Source organism: Saccostrea cucullata, unplaced genomic scaffold (genome assembly GCF_032062105.1).
Source record: "Saccostrea cucullata isolate Sc308-1 unplaced genomic scaffold, CSIRO_AGI_Scuc_v1 ctg680, whole genome shotgun sequence".
NCBI classification, from domain to species: domain Eukaryota; kingdom Metazoa; phylum Mollusca; class Bivalvia; order Ostreida; family Ostreidae; genus Saccostrea; species Saccostrea cuccullata.
The window spans coordinates 167,876-187,741 of record NW_026921337.1 but is presented as its reverse complement, the minus strand read 5'-3'; the positions used below and the strand labels follow the sequence as shown (position 1 = coordinate 187,741).

General features: G+C 34.0%; 2 protein-coding genes across 2 annotated transcripts; one reads left to right on the top strand and one right to left on the bottom strand.

Moving 5' to 3' along the window:
• Nucleotides 1–3,027: 3,027 nt before the first annotated feature.
• Nucleotides 3,028–6,643, top strand: LOC134259755 (uncharacterized; the record flags this gene model as incomplete). The annotated part of the gene is made up of 4 exons (XM_062742356.1): nucleotides 3,028–3,149; nucleotides 5,605–5,710; nucleotides 5,893–6,098; nucleotides 6,348–6,643. Coding segments are annotated over 4 exons (567 nt in total), but the record flags the coding sequence as incomplete, so codon positions are not given.
• A 3,250-nt stretch (nucleotides 6,644–9,893) lies between these two features.
• LOC134259754 (uncharacterized) lies at nucleotides 9,894–13,270 on the bottom strand. Its single transcript, XM_062742354.1, has 2 exons — nucleotides 12,185–13,270; nucleotides 9,894–11,501 (listed from the first exon to the last, which is right to left on the bottom strand). Exons 1-2 carry the CDS (start codon nucleotides 13,268–13,270, stop codon nucleotides 9,894–9,896), a joined length of 2,694 nt encoding a protein of 897 aa, XP_062598338.1.
• Nucleotides 13,271–19,866: the final 6,596 nt, after the last annotated feature.

The window sequence follows — 19,866 nt, the reverse complement described above, 5'->3', positions numbered from 1 at the left end:
ATATCAACATTAAATATTACATTAATTATATTTGCATGTGAACTAAAATACAAAGCGCCCGTGCCTTTTATAAAGGCGCTTTAATTTCTGTACTGCCTAATTAAATAGCATTACTTGTTAAGTGAGATAAACTCACAAGTATGCAAGACCAAACTTAACATTGCTAATGAGTTTTTTTTATGGAATACTACAAGCCTGTCATTCTTTAGTTTTGCCTGAACATTTGCATAATCCTTTTGTCTACGTTGTTCAAAGGGGCATAATTTGATTATCGAACTTTGTAAGAAACTTACATTATGCAAATTTTGCAACTCTTTGAGAAAATTGTACTTTTTAAGAAGCAACTTTTGGAGGGTGGATGGTGTATATTTCTGAAAGCATTGACTAGTAAAATGTTTGTGCTTGTTGAAAAACAAGTAAAACTGCACATACTGCACTCTGCTGCAATGCAGTTCACACATTGTGGTGCCTATTTAATGTTGTAGATCAAAATAAACTTAATCAAAGATTTTTATTTTGAAATTGATTATAATAATTTAGTGTTTTAAAGAAATTAAAACAACTAAATGAAATATTTAATTAAATTTAACTATTTTGCAACTTCAGAATTCATGCAAATCAGAAAATATTTAAAGGACATTTAAAGTTTATTTTTCTTTAGCATTGACCTTAATAAGTTTGGAGGAAAAACAATAAAAGAATTTTCAATTTAATTAGTGCCTTGAATATCTTTTTTATTAAATCAAACTAGAAAAGAAATGAATTATTTATGCTACTTGTTTGATGGAGGGCTTTACAAATAATCGAATTTGTAAAAAAAACGATAATTTTTTTTTCAAACGACTTAGTTTGGGTATGCGTAATTCAATTATTGCCCTGAATATGTTTTTAAACAAATCAAATTGGATGAAATATTTATTAACATTTAATTAATATTTGACTCTTCCCTTTCATAAAAATCTCAATTAACACTCCAAAACATACGTTTGTGGAGTCAATTTATAAAGCTTAGTATTGATAATTTTTTATCGAACGACTAGTTTGGGTATGCACAAAAATAATTCCTTAAATTTTCTTTTAAATAAGTGATTTGAATATCTTTTTTAAACAAACAAGATGAAATACTTTTTATTTGAATTGATGTAATTTTAAAATGTGTGAGTGATCTCCTTCATACAAATCTCAATTAACACTTTCCAGCACTTATGTGTATATGTCGGAGGACTCTCTCTCTCTCTCTCTCTCTCTCTCTCTCTCTCTCTCTCTATAAATAATTTTTTATCTCTCTCTCTCTCTCTCGCGACTAGTTTGGGTAATTGAAAATAAACTGAAGAAATAAACTCCTCTGTGACCATTGAGTCATTTAATTTCTCTTTCATACAAATCTCAATTAACACTCCAGCACATACGTGTATGTGGCAAAAACTCCTTCGATAAAGCTTAGTATTGATAATTTTTTATCGAACAACTAGTTTGGGTATGCGCAAAAATAATTCCTTAAATTTTCTTGTAAATAAGTGCTTTGAATATCTTTTTTAAACAAACTAGATGAAATACTTTTTATTTGAATTGATGTAATTTTAAAATATGTGACTGTTCTCTTTCATGCAAATCTCAATTAACAGTCTCCAGCACTTATGTGTATATGTTGGAGGACTTTTTCGACAAAACTGTGTTTTAATAACTTTTCATCGAGCGACTAGTTTGGGTGATTGAAAAATAAATTGAAGAAATATCTCTGTGACCATTAAGTCATTTAATTTTTATTTGCACGCATATAAATGCTTCTATCTTATGTAGGAATTTACCTACACTTATATTGCACTGTACAAATTGTAATGCCAATCAAAGGTTAATAAGTCCAATTTTCTTTTACTCTATTTTCTTATATAAAAGATAAGGTTGAAAAAAACTCTTTGTAAAATTTATTATTTTTTTTTTTAAAGTTTAGGAAACCAAATTGATGCTCTAAAATAAAGATATTATTGCACTGCAATGCATCTCATTGTGACTGCTTAACGTAGTGTCTACTTAAAACATACATGGTCTATCTTTATTAAATTCAACATTAAAAGAAATACGACTTTTCCTGTTTGAATAAGTGAGCAGGTTTTTAGCTCTACTGGTCAGACAAAGCGCCCAATTGCCTTGTAGCACAATCAAAGGCGCTTTAATTTCTGTACTGCCTAGCCAGGTAGCATTACTTGTTAAGTGAGATAAACTCACAATGCATACAAGACCAAACTTAACATTGCTAATGAGTGAGTGACTACACAAGTCTTATATAGTATACAAGCCTGTCATTCTTTAGTTTTGCCTGAACATTTGCATAATCGTTTTGTCACGTTGTTCAAAAATAGATAATTTGATTATCGAACTTTGTAAGAAACTTACATTATGCAAATTTTGCAACTCAGAATTAGCTGGAAGAGAAAATTGTATTTAAAGGGCAACTTTGGAGGGTGGATGGTGGGGAATGTTTCTAAAGCATTGACTAGTAAAATGTTTGTGCTTGTTGAAAAACAAGTAAAAAAAATGCTACCCCTCCTACAGTTTTGGTCTGATTTCAATATAACTTGGCACACAAGTAGATTTCTACACAAAATACATAAATCTATTTATCGGTTTTTGATTTCGATGAACGGTGTTGCCATGGTTACTAAAAATAGAAATATCTGTAAAATTGTTTCAAAATGCTACTCCTCCTACAGTTTCGGTCTGATTTCAATATAACTTGGCACACAAGTAGACTACACTAAGAACATAAAGAGACTTTATCAACGATCATTATTCTATTTATTGCTGTTGTAAAGTTTCAAATCCCAGCTGCTTAAGTACTTTTCTCTTCCTTTGCTATAAGTTCAAACCAGTAGAGCTTCAGTCTCGACAGAGACTTCTGGTTCTAATTTTTACATTAATTAACAATTTTAATTATTTCATTTTATTTTTTTTATTTTCATACATGTATTTGTCCAACCATGCATTGTCATATTCTCGACTTATTAGAACCAAAATGTTTTTATACAGAGCTGCAGAGTAAACAAATTAAAGACAGAATTTCTGGACATAGGAATTCAGAATGGTGCTTCCTTCGGCCATTTTGATAATGGAAATTTGTCACTCACCTACAAGTCACAGGACGGAAAAAGGTTCGTAGAAACAGGAAACTGCGTGGTAAACGTTAATATTCAGTAATTTCATGTAGGGTATTTCTTAACTTGGCACTAAATGGGCCCAATTTTTTTTTTGGGGGGGGGGGCTGCCATTGTGGATGTTGCAATATATGAATATGAGACAGTTTTAACCCGAGAGATCTGAATCCAGGTGTGAAAAAGCAAGAAATCTTAAATTGAACGTTGAGTCTATAATCAAATGCTAATAAATTACATGTACAAACAACTAAAATGAAAATATAAAAAATAATAAGATTGCGAAAAACGAGTTAATTTTGTATGGCCCTGCCATGGATATGACTTGCATGGGTTTATAGTGTTTGTCAAGTCTGTCTTGCATCTTTATGTCCTTTTGTCAAAGTTTGCGTCTTGCCCAGTTTGAAAAAAAAAGTAATGAATATATTCAAGATGGTTCTTTAAAATCTAATTTCATATGCCGATACATATTGAAGAAACTCCTACATGTACATTGTCGCGCGCGTGGCGCAGTGGTTGGAACTTCTGCTCTAGGGTCGTGAAGTAAGGAATTGATCTTACGTCGCGGGTTCGAATGCCCCTGTGGGACGCGGAGACCGGTCCTTCGGATGAGACCGTATAAACCGAGGTCCCGTGTCGCAGTAGGTGCTGGCTCGGAAAAGATACCTCACTGCTTAATGGCCCTTAGTGCCGAGTATAGGACAAAATTTGTAGCTCTCCATCGGCAAGTGGTAGCGTCTCCATATGAGTGAAACATCCTCGACAGGGACGTTCAACAACATACAATCAATCAACCTACATGTACAAGTAAGAGTCTCGGTTTACGTCCGTACGCTCCTTACAATGTATAAATATACCCCGGCGACAAGTCAAAGGTATCTCGCTGTGAATCTCTAGCATATGCTGGATTGATTGATTGATAGCGTATTGTTTAACGTCCCTCTCGAGATTTTTTCACTCATATGGAGACGCCACCACTTGCCGGAGAGCTGCAAATGTGTCCTATACTCGGCACTCAGAGCCATTGAGCAGGGAGGGATCTTTTTCGTGCCAGCACCTACTGCGACACAAGACCTCGGTTTACACGGTTTCATCCGAAGGACCGGTCTCCACGTCCCACAGCTGGATTCGAACCCGAGCATATGCTGGAGTAATACTAATACTGAAGATAGTTATTTCTCAGCAGGGACCTATATATTACACTAGTATAAAGGTCCCTGATCTAATCCAAAATTTATTTCATAAATTTGACACCCCCTTGACTTTGACCTCACTTGTTTTAAATTTATTTAGTGTTTGGCTCAATTTTAAACTTTGACCTCATCTTCACTTTTCTTAAATTTCTGCGTAGCTTTGTTTAAAAGGAATTATTCAAGATATTTTTTATCAATTATACTTAATATACTGATGAGAGTTATTCAGATTACTAGCATCAACGTTCTTGACCATGACTTCAAATTTGTGTTTAGCTTAATTTCAAAGAAAGAATTCGAGATATTCAAGATTATCAAACTTCATACCTTCAAAAATAGAAATGTAAATAAATATGTTTCATATAAATATTAATGAGAGCTACTGTATATTCACTTGCATTAACATTTTCATCACCTTTCATTGACATTTCCTTTGACCTCACTTAAAATGCCGAAAGCTCGGTGAATTAGTTTGTCCAGCGTCAGGCGTCCGTCTCTAAATTTTCACATCTTCAACGTCTTCGAAGGAACCGTTTCAACTAATTTTAACTAAATATTGAAGCAAACTTGAGTAAAGGGGAATCTACAATTGAATTGTTAAAACGAAGGAACCAGCATCCTCCCAAGGGGAGATAATATAGAAGAGAGAAAAACTTTGGGGTCATTAAAGATCTAAGGATCTGAAACTTTGCGGAAGCATCATGAGGCAGTGTTAATTTTATGTTATTCAACTCATGTCCCCGGGGGTAGAGTGGGGCCACAATTTAGGGAATTAAAGTATATGATTTATAGATAGGATAAACAGATCTTTGTGTGACCGAATAAGTTTCTTTGAATAAAATATACATTTAGAAAAAAAAGTATTTAAGCTAGTGTTAGCAAGTTCCAAAAACGCTCGACCACTCCCTAAAAGGTCCACTTCCCTGCAAGCACGAACACACGTGACGCGCTGATATCTAATTGGCTAATAATTGAATAAGTTTACTGGAGTTGAATTTTTCGAAGAATTTCTTATGAAAATTAAGTGTAGATTTAATAAGTAAAAGAACCTGCCTTATTTTAATGAAGTTTGTTGGAAATAGGAGCATAAAAGAGCGTTTTGTGGAACGTTTGTAACGATTCGCGTAACTACAACATATTACATCCAGCACTTTCCATAATATACATTCAGAAATATATTTATACATACTGTTCACTCTACAGAACTACAACTGTGTCACTCTTTATTTTAAATCTGTAAACTTATGAAAATATACATTCAGAAATATATTTATACATACTGTTCACTCTACAGAACAATTGTGTCACTCTACTGTAATGAGGAACAAGAGCACTCTCCGGGCCGTGGGAGATATGGGCTCCTTCTTTGTAAGTAAAGATTTATATTAGACTTCCTGTTGGCAAGATCCAGAAATAGGACTTAATATGAAGTAAATAGAATGTTCTTAACATTTTTCTTGGAATAACAGATGTTCCAGAATTAATATTGCTAACACATTTGCTCACTTCTGTCAAGCAGCGATTAAAATTGCACAGCATCAATATTTCAGTGGTTGCAGTTACGAAGTAAGTATTGTTGCCCTAGAAAGAGAGAGGAAATTCCGAATTTTTCCAGACTTGGTCATTTATTAAATCTGATAAAAAATAGAACAGAAGAACCCCATCCACCCACAATTCCAACTCCAAGTGTCGTAACAGTGACGTCACCACCGGCACCGGATCTCCACCAGATAACCTTTCTTCTTACAGGAATCTTGTAAGTACATATCTTTTTATTTCTGGGGAATCCGGATTATAAGTCTAATCTGATATATTTTAACTAGTTTCTATTGAAATTTACCACAGGATACTTTAATTAAATATATATTAAATTCTGTGATTAAATTGTTTCAAAATGAAATTAAGCTTTCCAAAATGTTATTGAATCAACTATGAATTGCACTTATTTACTAACTGTTCGGAAGATTCCTATGCAATTTATAATAATTTTACTTTTCCCCCCTAGAATTGTGTCCTTTCTCATACTGTTGATACTAGTGGGTGGACTGTTTTGGAAATGTATAAGAAGAAATCCTTACGCCCCGTACTCACTACTTCCAAGCGATGACTTTGTGGAAAATAAAAGGCAAACGTATTGATAAACAAATCCTTCGTTCTGTGATATTCTGCATTCTTGACTATAGTCGTGCACTTATTGAATTTTTAAATAAAAATCAGTAAACAACACTTGTTTCCTCGAATTCAAGTAACAAGATGTGTCCAGAGGTGTAGCAAAGGAGGACTTCCTGCAGAGACTGTTTATAAATCTTACGTTTAGAAAGCTATTTTGTGCAAACAGGAGGAACGATAGTGATTCACTTCAGACTCTGTATTTACAATCGCATAGGGTGGATTGTGACCGGTCGGCAGGGGATGCTCTCTCCTCCATGGCACTTGATCCCACCTCTGATGTTTTGGAGGTCCTTGTTTGCTCTGCTCCTATTTTTGTATTGTTTTATGGATTTTTTTTAGGTTGAATACTGTTCGTTATCTCCAGGCAATATATTAAATTCCCTTAACATACAAATCAACAGTACAATAATTTAAGTTTAAAAACTACAGAAATATACACCATAAAATTTTTTTTGTTTTTTGTTAAGAGGGTTATTTTTCAAAAAAGATAAAATTATGAAGCCAAATATTAATTATTATAAATCAACCACATGTACATCAACTATTAATTTCAAGGTCGGTAACATAGTAAGCTGGCAGTATTGAACACATCCTATCTTTGTTAATATGACACAAGTCAAATTAGAGAAAGCCGGACTCGTGTCAGTTGGTGAAAATCTGCAGCACTTGAGGTTTTCTTCACAGTTAGTCTAAAATTGTCATTGAATATTAATTTTCAAAACTTTTGAAAAAGGGGGTAAAGAAGAGGAGATATTGGGGTTTTCATAAAGTAAAATCCTCACAAATCATACTTTACATTTCAAACATATATATTTATTATACAATACAATTATCATACAATACAATACAATGCATATTCATACGTTCACAATATACTCCTACATGTAATTGAACAGATAACATCGTTAATGGTTTTTCCTTTTCCTTTATGACAACAATACGTAAATTATCTTCTGGTGGATAACATTAAGTTTCTATACCAGATATACTAATCATCAGACATCATTATTATAAGTATAACAAATAAAAACGGAGTAAAAATATTTCATTTTCTCCACATTGTATAATGTAATATTCCATCAAAATTGTGGGCGGTGCCAATCTCAACCTGAAGCCTTGGAAGTCTGAATTTCTATTAAAATCGAAATGACATTTAGTTAAATAAAACTCCGTTTTTTTTTTTCAAGTTAGGTCAACTGGCCAGAGATACTGGTATTTTTTCAGAAGAACTGAGGACAAATTCTAAAAGCATAAACTTATTTATCAAACATTAGCAAATTATTTTTGTTACAGTTCTCTGATAAACTGACGGACAGACAGAGAAATATCTGGTAAAATTATCCCTTCTTACCGCTATGTTCAGTATGGGGCGCAAAATATGAGAGTAAAATTCATTTGATAATCCATGTTGGACGAGATTGTAAATATTTTAATGATTACAATGATTTACAAACAACAAATACAAAAACACACACAAACAAAATGAATCATTCTTAATTGAGGCCTTGGCAAAGGGCATTTAAATAAAGGAATTACAATAGGACGAATTCTAAAAGGCTTACATCAAATGTTTGATGTATCAAAATACAACTAATATTTCACTTACATCGAAGGAGAAACATATAGCATCATAGGAATTGGTCAAAATAGGGGAAAAACACGAAGACTATACAAACATTATCATAATAATGTGGTGTATGGAATGAATACAGAAAAAAATTTAGCACAACGTACCTAAGATACAACGCTAAAGTAAGATCTTGTGCAATTAATTTCCTTTAGCCAAGATTCTCAGCCTCAGAAGCGGTCGATATTTTTGTGATTGAAAAAGGAAATGTACACTGCATGAGAAAATAAAACCTTTTTTTCATAGGATTGGTAAAGAAAAATCATAAATATTATTTTTCTAGAAATGCTCTCTAAAATTGGAGTGTATATGGTATAAAAAAAAATCCAAATTAATTTAGTACATTCTGTTGAAAAAGATATTATATCTGCCAAAAAGTGTTGCAAAAATCCAGCAAACCTATGACAACGTTAAAAAAAAGACAGAAAAAAGTATCAATACCAATCTTATTAAAATCAGTTCCTTTGATCCGCCCACATAGACCGCTACCTTGTGTAGTAATCTATGTGAGCGGATCAAAGTATCAGATTTTAATCAGACTGGCATTAATACTATCACCAAAATTCATTTCAAAATCTTTTGAGGTTTTCCTGACATACACTGGTAAGGAAGCTCTAAACACTACATGTAACACTCAGATGTGTTTTGGGACTTGGAGAAAATATATCACTGATATAAACGTGTGTGTATTGAGACTATTTAATTCATTTTTAAAATAGGGTACCTGCCTTAATTCTGCATAAAAATGTTCGAAGACAATGGACTACTGGTATAAGTATACGTGAATAGAAACACAGTTTTTTGACGTCAAATGGGAAAATTAATGGAAATAATGAATTCAATTACTTATTCTTGGTCTCATATAATGCTTAGCATAATATAGTCTATTACAAATTGTGTAATAAAATGTAAATAACCATTTTTTTCTATCTCACTACTAAGGCCAGATAACTCTTACAAATAAAACTATCCTACAATTAGAACTCTTTAGTGTGCAGTGTTTAGACCTTCCTTAAAAGGCATCATTGACTAAATTTGGGATATATTACGAACAGATAGCAATCATTTCATCTCCTTTGTCAAAGAAAATGTTATCAGCGTTTTCACTGAGAGTTTGAATGCATTTTTCAGTTAATCAGTGCTGTATGACTGGTGTAATCCTTATGAAATGCGATGCCATATAGAGTTGTGACACAAGTCTCGAGCTCCTTACTTAGATTAGCCGGTGATAGATTTGCTTAAAAAAGAAACTTTTTCTCCATGGTATATGTTATTGATGTAATGACATTACTGATATATCATAATCATTCTTTAAACAAAAATATCCATTACTGTAGAGGGAAGGGGGTTTCGACATAATATCAGAAACTCTGCCTCAGTCAAACCATAGAAACTTTTAAGAATATTTTAAAAATCTTGGATTAATTGTAACAAAGGCGGATCCAGGGCCGGCGCGCCGGGCGTGCCCCCCCCCCACCCGTAAAATTTTGTATATAAAACTTGTATGCATTATCTTAAAATCAAGGAAAAACATCTCGTATTTGTGAGAAATTGTCAGCTTCCCGGGGCGTCGCCCTCGCACCCCCAAAAAGGACTTTGTCATAGACCAACTGGGGGCTTCAGAACAGCCACCAGACCCTTGCCTTCTACTGCGCCCCCCCCCCCCCCTTAACAGTCTTTCGAATATTAAATTTGGTAATTATATTATATTCGGTATGTATAATTGATAGACTTCTAATAGCTTGAACGACGTTACTCGGCATCTACAGCGGTTGTCGCTTTTTCCGTTTCCAGTGACCCTGTCGAATCGCTGTCCGACAAGTTCTCTCCCTTTGTTTTCCAAAGCTTAAATATCTGAGAAGAGCAACAAACTGCAAGGAAAATGGTACATCCCTGGGTCGATACAATTAAATCAACAACGAAGGAGTAAGTCGAAGTGTTTATAAACCATTCAGATATTTGAAGAAAGATGATAACACTGGCAATGATGGCTATTCTGAAAAGCAAGAAAAATTCCGTTCTCTTTCTTTTTAAATTTATTTTCTCTCTTGAGGAAATTATTATTTTGAACGTAGCAAAGTAGAGAAAAAGCGTCAGAAGAGTAGAAATTGCCAAAGGAGAAAGAAACGTAACTATATTCGAGATTTCATGAGTCAAGAAACATTTCTCAGAGTCATATTGAATATCAGTCGAAAAAATATACAACAGTACACTGTTGACACCAACAACTAACAAAGGAAGCAAAAAATTTAAAATAACGTGGAAAAGGACTGGTGAACGTTCTGTTGAGTCCGAGGATAAGTCATTTTTCGGTTCATAATTTTTAAAAAGTAAAAACTGATGAAATGCTGCTACAGAAAGTGAACAACAAACGGACAACCAGAGGTAATGAAGAATAAGGCCAAGAACTGTGCATGCTTCTTGTACGTGCTCGAGGAGTTTTACCATAGAGTTCATTAAATGAAACAAAGACATGGATAGAGAAACAAACATAGCATTGATACCAGAAGGGGTTCGCAAATTACTAAAAATGCAATAAGTCAAGAAAATAGAAGCCGTGCTGATCGTACTGACGCCATGAAACACAGTAGATAAGTAATGTATATCCACAAAGGTTGCGACCAGTTTATCACTAGCGGTATTATGATATCGCGAGCCATAGTCACATACCCCTACAAAACCTGCAAAATCTAAGACGAAATCGCCCATTTCGAAACCGAGCAAGGTTTCATTCGATGTTATACGTAAGTTTTCATAATCAAAGTTAAATACACTCACATTGTATTTTCGATGGACACAAAAAAGTAAGTTTCCTACAAACAGAACTGTCAAAGGGGGTCCCGCAAACAAAGATTGCATTCGATTTTTAAATCTATTGTAAGAAACTGTATCCGACATACTATTATCGAGACTTCGTTTTGGAAATGAAAATCCCAAGCCTTTGATATGATACTCCACATTTTCATTTTCAATTGTGCTCTGTTGATTGATCTCGTATGGAAGTTTTAAAAGCATTTTTTCTACCAATTCTCTGTCATATAAAAAATATGGTACCTCAAAATAAATATCCATATTGAATTGCTCACTTGGTATGGGACTACCGGCTTCCAATTCGAGGTTCTTGTCAGGCAAAACAGAAAAATATCCTATTAATCCAGGGTTGCCAGGTAATAGGTTTCTTATTTCTAATTTTAATGCTCTTTCTATCTTTTGAAAAACAATGGTTGCATTTGCAATGGAGGTGTTGACCGTTATTTTTGTAGAGATATCAACTGCATATGACCCAATCCCTTCTATTATTATCAACTCGCACACATCTGCTACTAACACTCGCCCAGGAAAGCAACCATATCCTTCAGACTGGAATAGAAAACACAATAGCGGAGATATTTAATAACAGCTCAATAGACAAGCTTTTTGTGAATATTAGAATATTGATGGCCGATTATACTGTATACATGGACATTTTCGCCATTCTTTTCTACTCTTAAGCCTCACTCTCAGTTTTGCAACTATTAAAAGGGGAGAATTCCTTTAAAAAGAGTTATAGTACAATATGTTAAACAGAATTGTGAATGGACAAATTTGAAACAGAGTCAAATTAATTGCAAGCTATTAACTGAGTGTGAATGTCAACGACTGTGACGAGAACCGAATGAATAAATATGAAATTTATTATTTCTTGTACTTGATTTTTGTTTAAAAATATTAAAAGACGAGTGAAATAATTAACGTCTTTCATGCATAATTTTAATTGGCTTAATATTAAGATTACGTTGTGACGTGTACGTCATACTATCTGTATCTCTGATAAACCACTATTTTTTTTTTTGTACCTTGACAAGCTTTTTATTTAAATCCAAAGCAAAACAGTTCCTCGTCATTTTTTACAGATGAAGTCGCTTTGGAGGAAAAATACTGATTTCTTCCGTTTTAAAATTTAGGAGGTTTCCCCTTAAAACTAAATATGTTCCGGAATCATTTGATTGAGCTAAAATGTCGGATTATTTTTTTCTGTTCAATAGAAACATAAAACTACTCACCTCTGTGACGTACTGCGGAGAGGCGTAGAAGACTACGGAGGGAAGCAGTTTAGATAATATAAAACTGCCACGTATCTTCAACGCATTTCCAGTCTGGCCTGAACAATCAGATGGATCAATTACAAACGTTGAATTTGGCAAACACTTCTTGTCAGCGCATAATTCATTATTGCAAGCAAAGCAAAATGAATTCTTGTATGGATACACTTCTGGTACTGCATGCACGTCTGGAAGTGATAAGCATCCTTCACTGTATGCAGGATGAAAATTAACACTACCTGAATCGCACTTTGCATTTGATGTCTGAACAGAGTCATTAACATTGCAGAGCAAGCAAAATTCGTTTTTAAATCCAGATACAGAAGGGAATGCTTGGTCACTGATGTTTTCACAAGCCCATCGAACATTTAAGTCAATATCATTTACAACATTTCCAGAGCTGTTGCATACGTTTACGATTTCCTTTGTTTCTCCCGATTGGGAGTAATCGTAGTAGCTGTAAAGACTCATCCCAAACCCTCCACCGTAAAAGTAGTCGTCCTCTTCTTTCCTGCATTTAGTCGTCTTATCCGTATCAAAATATACAGAACACCCTCTAGTCTTTGCTGAGCTGATTACAGATTTAATAGAGCCAGCGTATAAGAAATGGAAAAAAAATGGACAGACAATGTTTAAATCAAGTGGTGTGAACTTATTGTGAAGCAATTCTTGCCCAAGTCGAAATATCTTCTTATTACAGAAAAAACAAAACACGTTTTTGTAAGTAGCTGACCCAGCCTGTACAAAATAGGAGGAGAAATCCCCAGTGTCCTCTTCACATAACTTACGATACTGATGATAATACATGTAACCCTCATTTTCTGAACAACCATCAATCACAATGATTTCAACTTCTTCAGTTTTCGAGCTTGGATCGGCGTGAATAGTGTTGGATAAACACGTTGCAGAGCTTTGAAGAGCAATGTCAACGCAGCAGGAACATACATTTCTGAAGACGCAGTCAAAATCACAATCACAGTTTTGAAGAGTAAATTGTCTAATGGACTCAGGTAGAAGACTAAGATCACACACACGATCTGGATGCATGGCCACTTTCCTCTGAACTAGACTCGTTATATCAATAAGATCTTCTTTCCATCTGTACATGCCCTTATCTAGAATTCGGATGTCAGTGCTTTTAATCTTTTTATTTAAAATGTTTAGGTTCATTTTTTCATTTTTAAAAACAACATTCTTGATTTTTATCTCGTGTTTTTCCTTTTTTAGCCAATTGACACTATGTCTCTCTTCATATTCAAAGTAAATGTCGTGAAAATGAATAACCTTCCTTCCTTCTGGCGGAGGAGGGGAAAAGCTTTCCAGAGGGTTTGCGATCGTATTGCAGAAAAAACAGTATGCATTCTTGTAAGGGAAAGTCATGGCTGATGTTCCTTTGTTAGCACATGCATTTCTCAAAGAAAGGTCTTTTGCGTCCCAGTGGCCCGTGACGTTACATGTTGTGATAATATTGTCCGCGTTGCTAATTTTTGGTATGTTGCACATGTAGCAAAAAATGTTTTGATAAAAACGGAAAGGTAAGAAATAAGATGATTCACAAGCCTTTTTAATGTTATGATCGGTATCTGTCGGGCAAGTCGAAGGTAATAGGTACTGTGTAGGTAATTTGTTCACCAAATGATTTGCTCGTTGAGAAGGTGTGAACAAGACAGGTATTTGTAACATGTCACCAAACCTAATTAGTTCTTTATATGAGCTACTGAGATAGACAATGTTTGGGAGATCTCCTTGTCCAAAGCCTAAATCCCAGTAATCAAGGTTATTTAATGCCTCACCATGACAGGATGCGCAGTATTTGTTGGAGTAAGAAAAATTAGTTGCTAATGACGTCACAGGAGGAGTTTTCGTCCACTGATAGCCTGCTAAGGAAGTTTCACATTCTGCCTTAAGGGACGGATTTGTACCAGCTGGACAGCTCACAATAACTTCATACTTCTGATAAGTTTCTCTGTCTGCGGAACCAATCAAAAAATTGGTAAAGACTTGAAATTTTGACTTAAAAAATTTATCTGGGCAGCATGTTTTCGTACTAAAGCAGTCGTCATCGCATGAACATTTGGGACAGCGGTTCATCTGAGGGTGATAGGCTGGATAAGAGGAGGCATCCAGCTCTGAGCAGAGAAACACGTGTCCACAGGCATTGGAATACTCTATTATCAAAGCATCGACATCAAGCTCACCGGAGTTACAGAGACAAGAAGTTATAAAGTGGAATATTAACACTAGAAGTTCAACATAAACTCGCTTCATCTTGCATATACTATGCTGTCGAAGATACAGAAAAGTTGCATTCCCTACGAAGATAAAAGTAGCACAATGTAAAGATGATTAAAGATTGTTAAATTCTATATAATTTTCAATATGTAACGTTTCTGTGTTGGAGTTGTGAGTGTCTATTTGTTTAACGTCCCTTCGAGTTACTAGGATTGATCTGCCGCCATTTGCCGGTGGAGAGCTGTAGATTGTGACTGTATTGACCTTGGACTTGTGAGAGCACAATGCTGCGACAAGAGACCTCGGTTTATAGGTGATAGCACGATTCCTTACCGCCCAATGGACGGAAGCGCCGAATATAAACCCTCCACAGGCAAGTTAAGTATGTGTGAAATATTCTCTTAAGAAGCTCTAAACAGTAACAGAAACTGTTTTTTGGACTCAGAGAAAAATATAATCATATAAAGATATGTATATTGAGACTTTTTTATTCATTTAGAACAGGGTACGTGCCTTATTTGCGCAGGAGAAATGTTCAAAGACAATTGACTATTTGTGAGCAGAAATCACTGTTGTTTACTTAAATTGAGAAAAATTAATCAAAATAATTAATTAAATTTCTTACTTTTGGTCTTATATATTGCTAAAAATATTTTAATCTATTATAAATTATGTAATCAACGGTACATAAGAATTTCTTTAATCTTACATCTACGGGCAGATCACTCTAACTGCATAAAACTACACAATAAATAGAGCTCTTTAGTGTGCAGTGTTTAGAGCGTCCTTAAATACGCATAATAAACAAATTAAAGCAAAGAGCATAAAGATAAATTTTATTTTATTTTTTCAAAGTAAGTTCACCATAAAAGAATAAAATATATCTTTTGTTATTAATATTTTAAAATTGTGGTAACAAAAATGAATTCACATAGTAGTTGAAACATACTTAATTATACCCCTTAATGCGTTAACATTATAGGCTTATTAATAAACTATGGAGGATGAATTTATAAATAGATATATTACGATTAGAGGGTACATAAGGAGTTTTTACTTTAAATTGTTTTTATAAGTAATTTTTATTTAATTTGATTTTACATAAAAATTATTTTATTTAACAAAATGAATTACAAGCTTAAAAATTCGTAAATAGACAAAGAAAATTTCTGTTAGAAACATGTCATTAGAAATGTTTTTAAAGCTTTGCTGATTGAATACAGATATAAACATGTACACCTACGAGGGCTGTTCGTGAGACATTGTGTATATTTTTCTTTCTAATAAACGTCTTTCGGTGAAAATTTGCCAATACGTTTGACAAACATTAGGAATTCATTAAAGCAAAAAATATTTTACAAATATTAAATTTCTTCTCTTCAATGGTATTTAAATGTATCAATGGTAGTGGTACCCCGGCATTTACACGTATGATTTTTCAATTCATTTTTGACTTCATGTTGTGCAAAAATGTTAGATATTTGATCAGAAATACAGAAATCAGTAAAAAGATTAGGCACAGTAAAGAAATCTAATAACGACGACAAAATGGATTTTGACGTCAAGGCATTCCTAAAATGTGTAGCGCTATGTAGAACTCTTTTCTGGACAAATCAACGTGCTAAAACAGTAACAACGTGAAAAAATATCTAAGGGTTTGTTATTTCATTGGAATATTTTTTTTTCTAACCAACAATTCCACCAGAGTGAAATTAAATGCTCTGGACGACCATAAAGTATTACGGAATAAATAACGTTGACCTGCGTTACATAAATCTGCACTGCATGATGATAGGGCATCCTGTATATACCCGGTATGACATCATGAAAATTTTACACTGGTGTTGCTCAACAGCACATATATTTCTTTTTAAAAAGAATCCTTTGAGAGAAGAGACAGGTTGCTATTTTTAATGTTATATATGATAACAAACAGAGAAGAGTAAACGCTTCCCGATCGTTTCACATGAGAAAACATCTCCGGCTGACGTGACGTTAAATTGACGTAACGATGCTGCTCCAGGTCAATGGACAAAGGCATGTTTATCATTTCACCGAAACTTATCTAATTACCCTTGCTAATTTTTCTTTATTGAATTATACAAAATATTGTCCAAACTTTTTGCTTTCCTAATAACGAGTAAGTTAAAATGCCCTTTACCAATCGCCCGGGACATTGAAGTGAAAGTTACAGCAATAAAATTATCGAGGCGTTTAATGGCAGGAAAAAGGAAACATCACACTTTAATTGTCAAAGCTAAAAAGATTATAAACCATTTCTATATGTGAACGAAGAAAACCACTATCAATTCCTTAATTTTTATTTTATTATGTACTAAGAAACGTTTTACATTTTTGTATGAGATTTTTAAGTGTACTATCTTTCTTAACGTATTAAATTCTCAGAATGTCTTTTAATTGTTCTAATCTAATTTACAGAAATTGGATGAAAATGAGATTTTCTTGAAAGTTTCAGAAAGTGGATAATGGACTTGAAAGGTAACTCTTGCTGATGGATGCATATTATTTCACAAACACAGGGAACAATTTGATATTCTGATTTAAAAAGCAACGCTTCATTATGTTTTCTAATCAGAATTACATTGCAGATTGGTGTGACATTAAAAAATATTTTCATATATACTTCATACTTTTAATTTTATTGTGAGATAAAAAAAAATTATTGATGTTTCTCAAATTTTCTTCACATCATGATAAGACATTATTCATTTCTGAAAAAGTAAGCAACTCTTCATGATTCAAATTGTTATACCACTACTAAACAATTCGTAATATAATTTCTTACTTTAAAAAGTCCAACAATTCCCCGTTTTCCCCGACTGTCGCTCCAGGAACTGTTAAAAATTGACTATTAGAAAAGACTTGCCCGCTGACCTCATTTGGCACTATACTGAGTTATCTTTACATTCGATAAAGGAGTATAATAAAACTGTTGTTGACTGATGTTGGAAACAGTCGATCTGTTGGACCGGAGTGAAAACTTTTGCCCGCAGCCTACGGCCTTGGGAACAGTTTGCCTTCCGGTAAAAAAAGGCTAACTGTTAATGACCAAGGCCGTGGGCCGCGGGCAACATTTTGCACTCTGTCCAACAGATCGACTACGGCCTTGGGCAACGCTTGCACTCCGATCCAACAAATCGACTGTTTTCCTCTACCCCAGTCAACAGCTGTATATTATTTCCATTTGAATCTAATTCTACTGTTATTGATGAAAATCAATGTTTGGAATTTTTTTTTAAAATAGTGGTGAAAGTCAACGCTATCAAAGTTTACTGATTGTACTAACTACTCACAGTATTTTTAAAAATGCATATTTAGCAAATGCAAACAGTTCCCCCTATTTCGTTTAATACTGTAACTTCTGCAACAAATTAATTTAAATGAACAAAAGATCTTGCCCCCGGCACGCCCTTATCGTTGGACATATACTTTCACTTACCTGGTAATCAAAAGGGCTGTCCCTGACTGCAGCACGACACAGTCTCACTCTCTATATATTTATAGAGTCCTAAAGTACCGACAACCCTCAGGTTATCGATTTTCCTTGATACACACCCAAGTAGATTTTATTATACACCTTATGTCTGTCAACCCTGGTCTAAGTTTTATTCTCAGCTCTTCATATTTCTGTTAAGAACATTGATTTATCTTACATTATCGTTCACAAGTCTGGTTGAGTTAATTAAAAATGACATTTGTACAATAGCATTGTACAATAAATTCTTCAATCAAATAACAAAGCACTTTAGATTGTTCATTTTAGAGAAAAATAAAGAAATGATCATGAATGTTAGACTTCTTTGGTTAAAAATGCAATTTAAAAATTATTTAATAACTTTTAATATAAAATCAAAGTTTGAAATTAAAAAAAAACTCGTATTATTTTGTACTTAAGAGTCCATATTATCAAGAATGTTCTTGTTTTGTTTTATTAAAAAAAAAAAACGATTTTTAATTTTTAGCGTTTATTTTTTTTTATCCCATGTTTACCCCTTTATCCCTTGAATATAGCTCATTGGATATCGTTTTCGTATCCCCCAGTTGTGACATCAATATGGGTTTTGCGTTAGCGTAATGAAATAAAATAAAGTGGAGTCCTACAGTGTATATACAAACAAGAGGCCCAGGGGCCACATCGCTCACCTGAGCAATTATCTAGGAGAAAGCACATATCAGATCAGAACTGAAAGTTTACTGAGAGGGGGGGGGGGGGAAGGGGGCTTGAATTTTAACCCACTATAGTGGGTCATCATTTGAACAAACTAGAATCTACACTACCTGAGGATGATTCCCTATAAATATCACTAACTACTTGAAAAGAAGATTTTGAAAGGTTTCCCTATATATTCCTATGTAAATTTTTATCGGCCATTTGGCCCCACCCTACCCCCGGGGTCATGATTTGAACAAAGTCGAATCTACACTACCTGGGGATGATTCCACATGAGTTTCATCTTTCCTGTCTCAATGATTCTTGAGAAGAAGACTTTTCCTATACACTCCTATGTAAAACTTTGATCGGCCATTTTGGCCCCACCCTACCCCCGGGGGTCATGATTTGAACAAATTTGAATCTACACTACCTGAGGATGATTCCATATAAGTTTCATCTTTCCTGGCCCAGTGGTTCTTGAGAAGAAGATTTTTAAAGATTTTTCCTACATATTCCTATGTAAAAGTTTGATCGGCCATTTTAGCCCCACCCTACCCCCAGGGGTCATAATTTGGAAAAATTTGAATCTACACTACCTAAGGATGATTCCACATGAGTTTCATCTTTCCTGGCCCATTGGTTCTTGAGAAGAAGATTTTTAAAGATTTTTCCTATATATTCCTATGAAAAACTTTGATTGGCCATTATGGCCCCACCCTACACCTGTGGGTCATGATTTGAACAAACTTGATTCTAGACTACATGAGGATGTTTCCACTTGAGTTTCATCTTTCTTCGAGTGGTTCTTGATTTTTTCCACATGAGTTTCATCTTTGCTGGCCCAGTGGTTCTTGAGAAGAAGATGAAAATTTTTAAAGATTTTTCCTATATATTCCTATGTAAAACACAGATTGTGAAGTATTAAACATGAGATAAAAAGAATCCAAGGCGAGGCCGGGATAAAAATACACAACACAAAAATCTTACCCAAATATAAATCATGGGAGATCCTATATCTATTCTCTGTTGATTAGAAAATCTGTAAACAGTCTGTAATTGATCTGAATTGAACAGTCTGTTATTGTGTTGAATGTTTTAAACAAAAAGTGATTTAAAGATACTTATTATGACTTATAAGTAAAATAGAAAACAAGCATATACTAAAATTTGCTAGGTGGAAAGAATCTCTTTTTTCTAAACAAATATTGACGGAAAAAAATTTGAATTTACAACTTCT

Excerpts from the sequence above, each read along its gene's own strand:
- LOC134259754 (XM_062742354.1), bottom strand. The coding sequence starts at position 13,270 with ATGCATCCAGATCGTGTGTGTGATCTTAGTCTTCTACCTGAGTCCATT. Across the intron at positions 11,502-12,184 it reads CTCCGCAGTACGTCACAGAG|TCTGAAGGATATGGTTGCTT; the intron begins GTGAGTAGTTTT and ends TTTCTATTCCAG.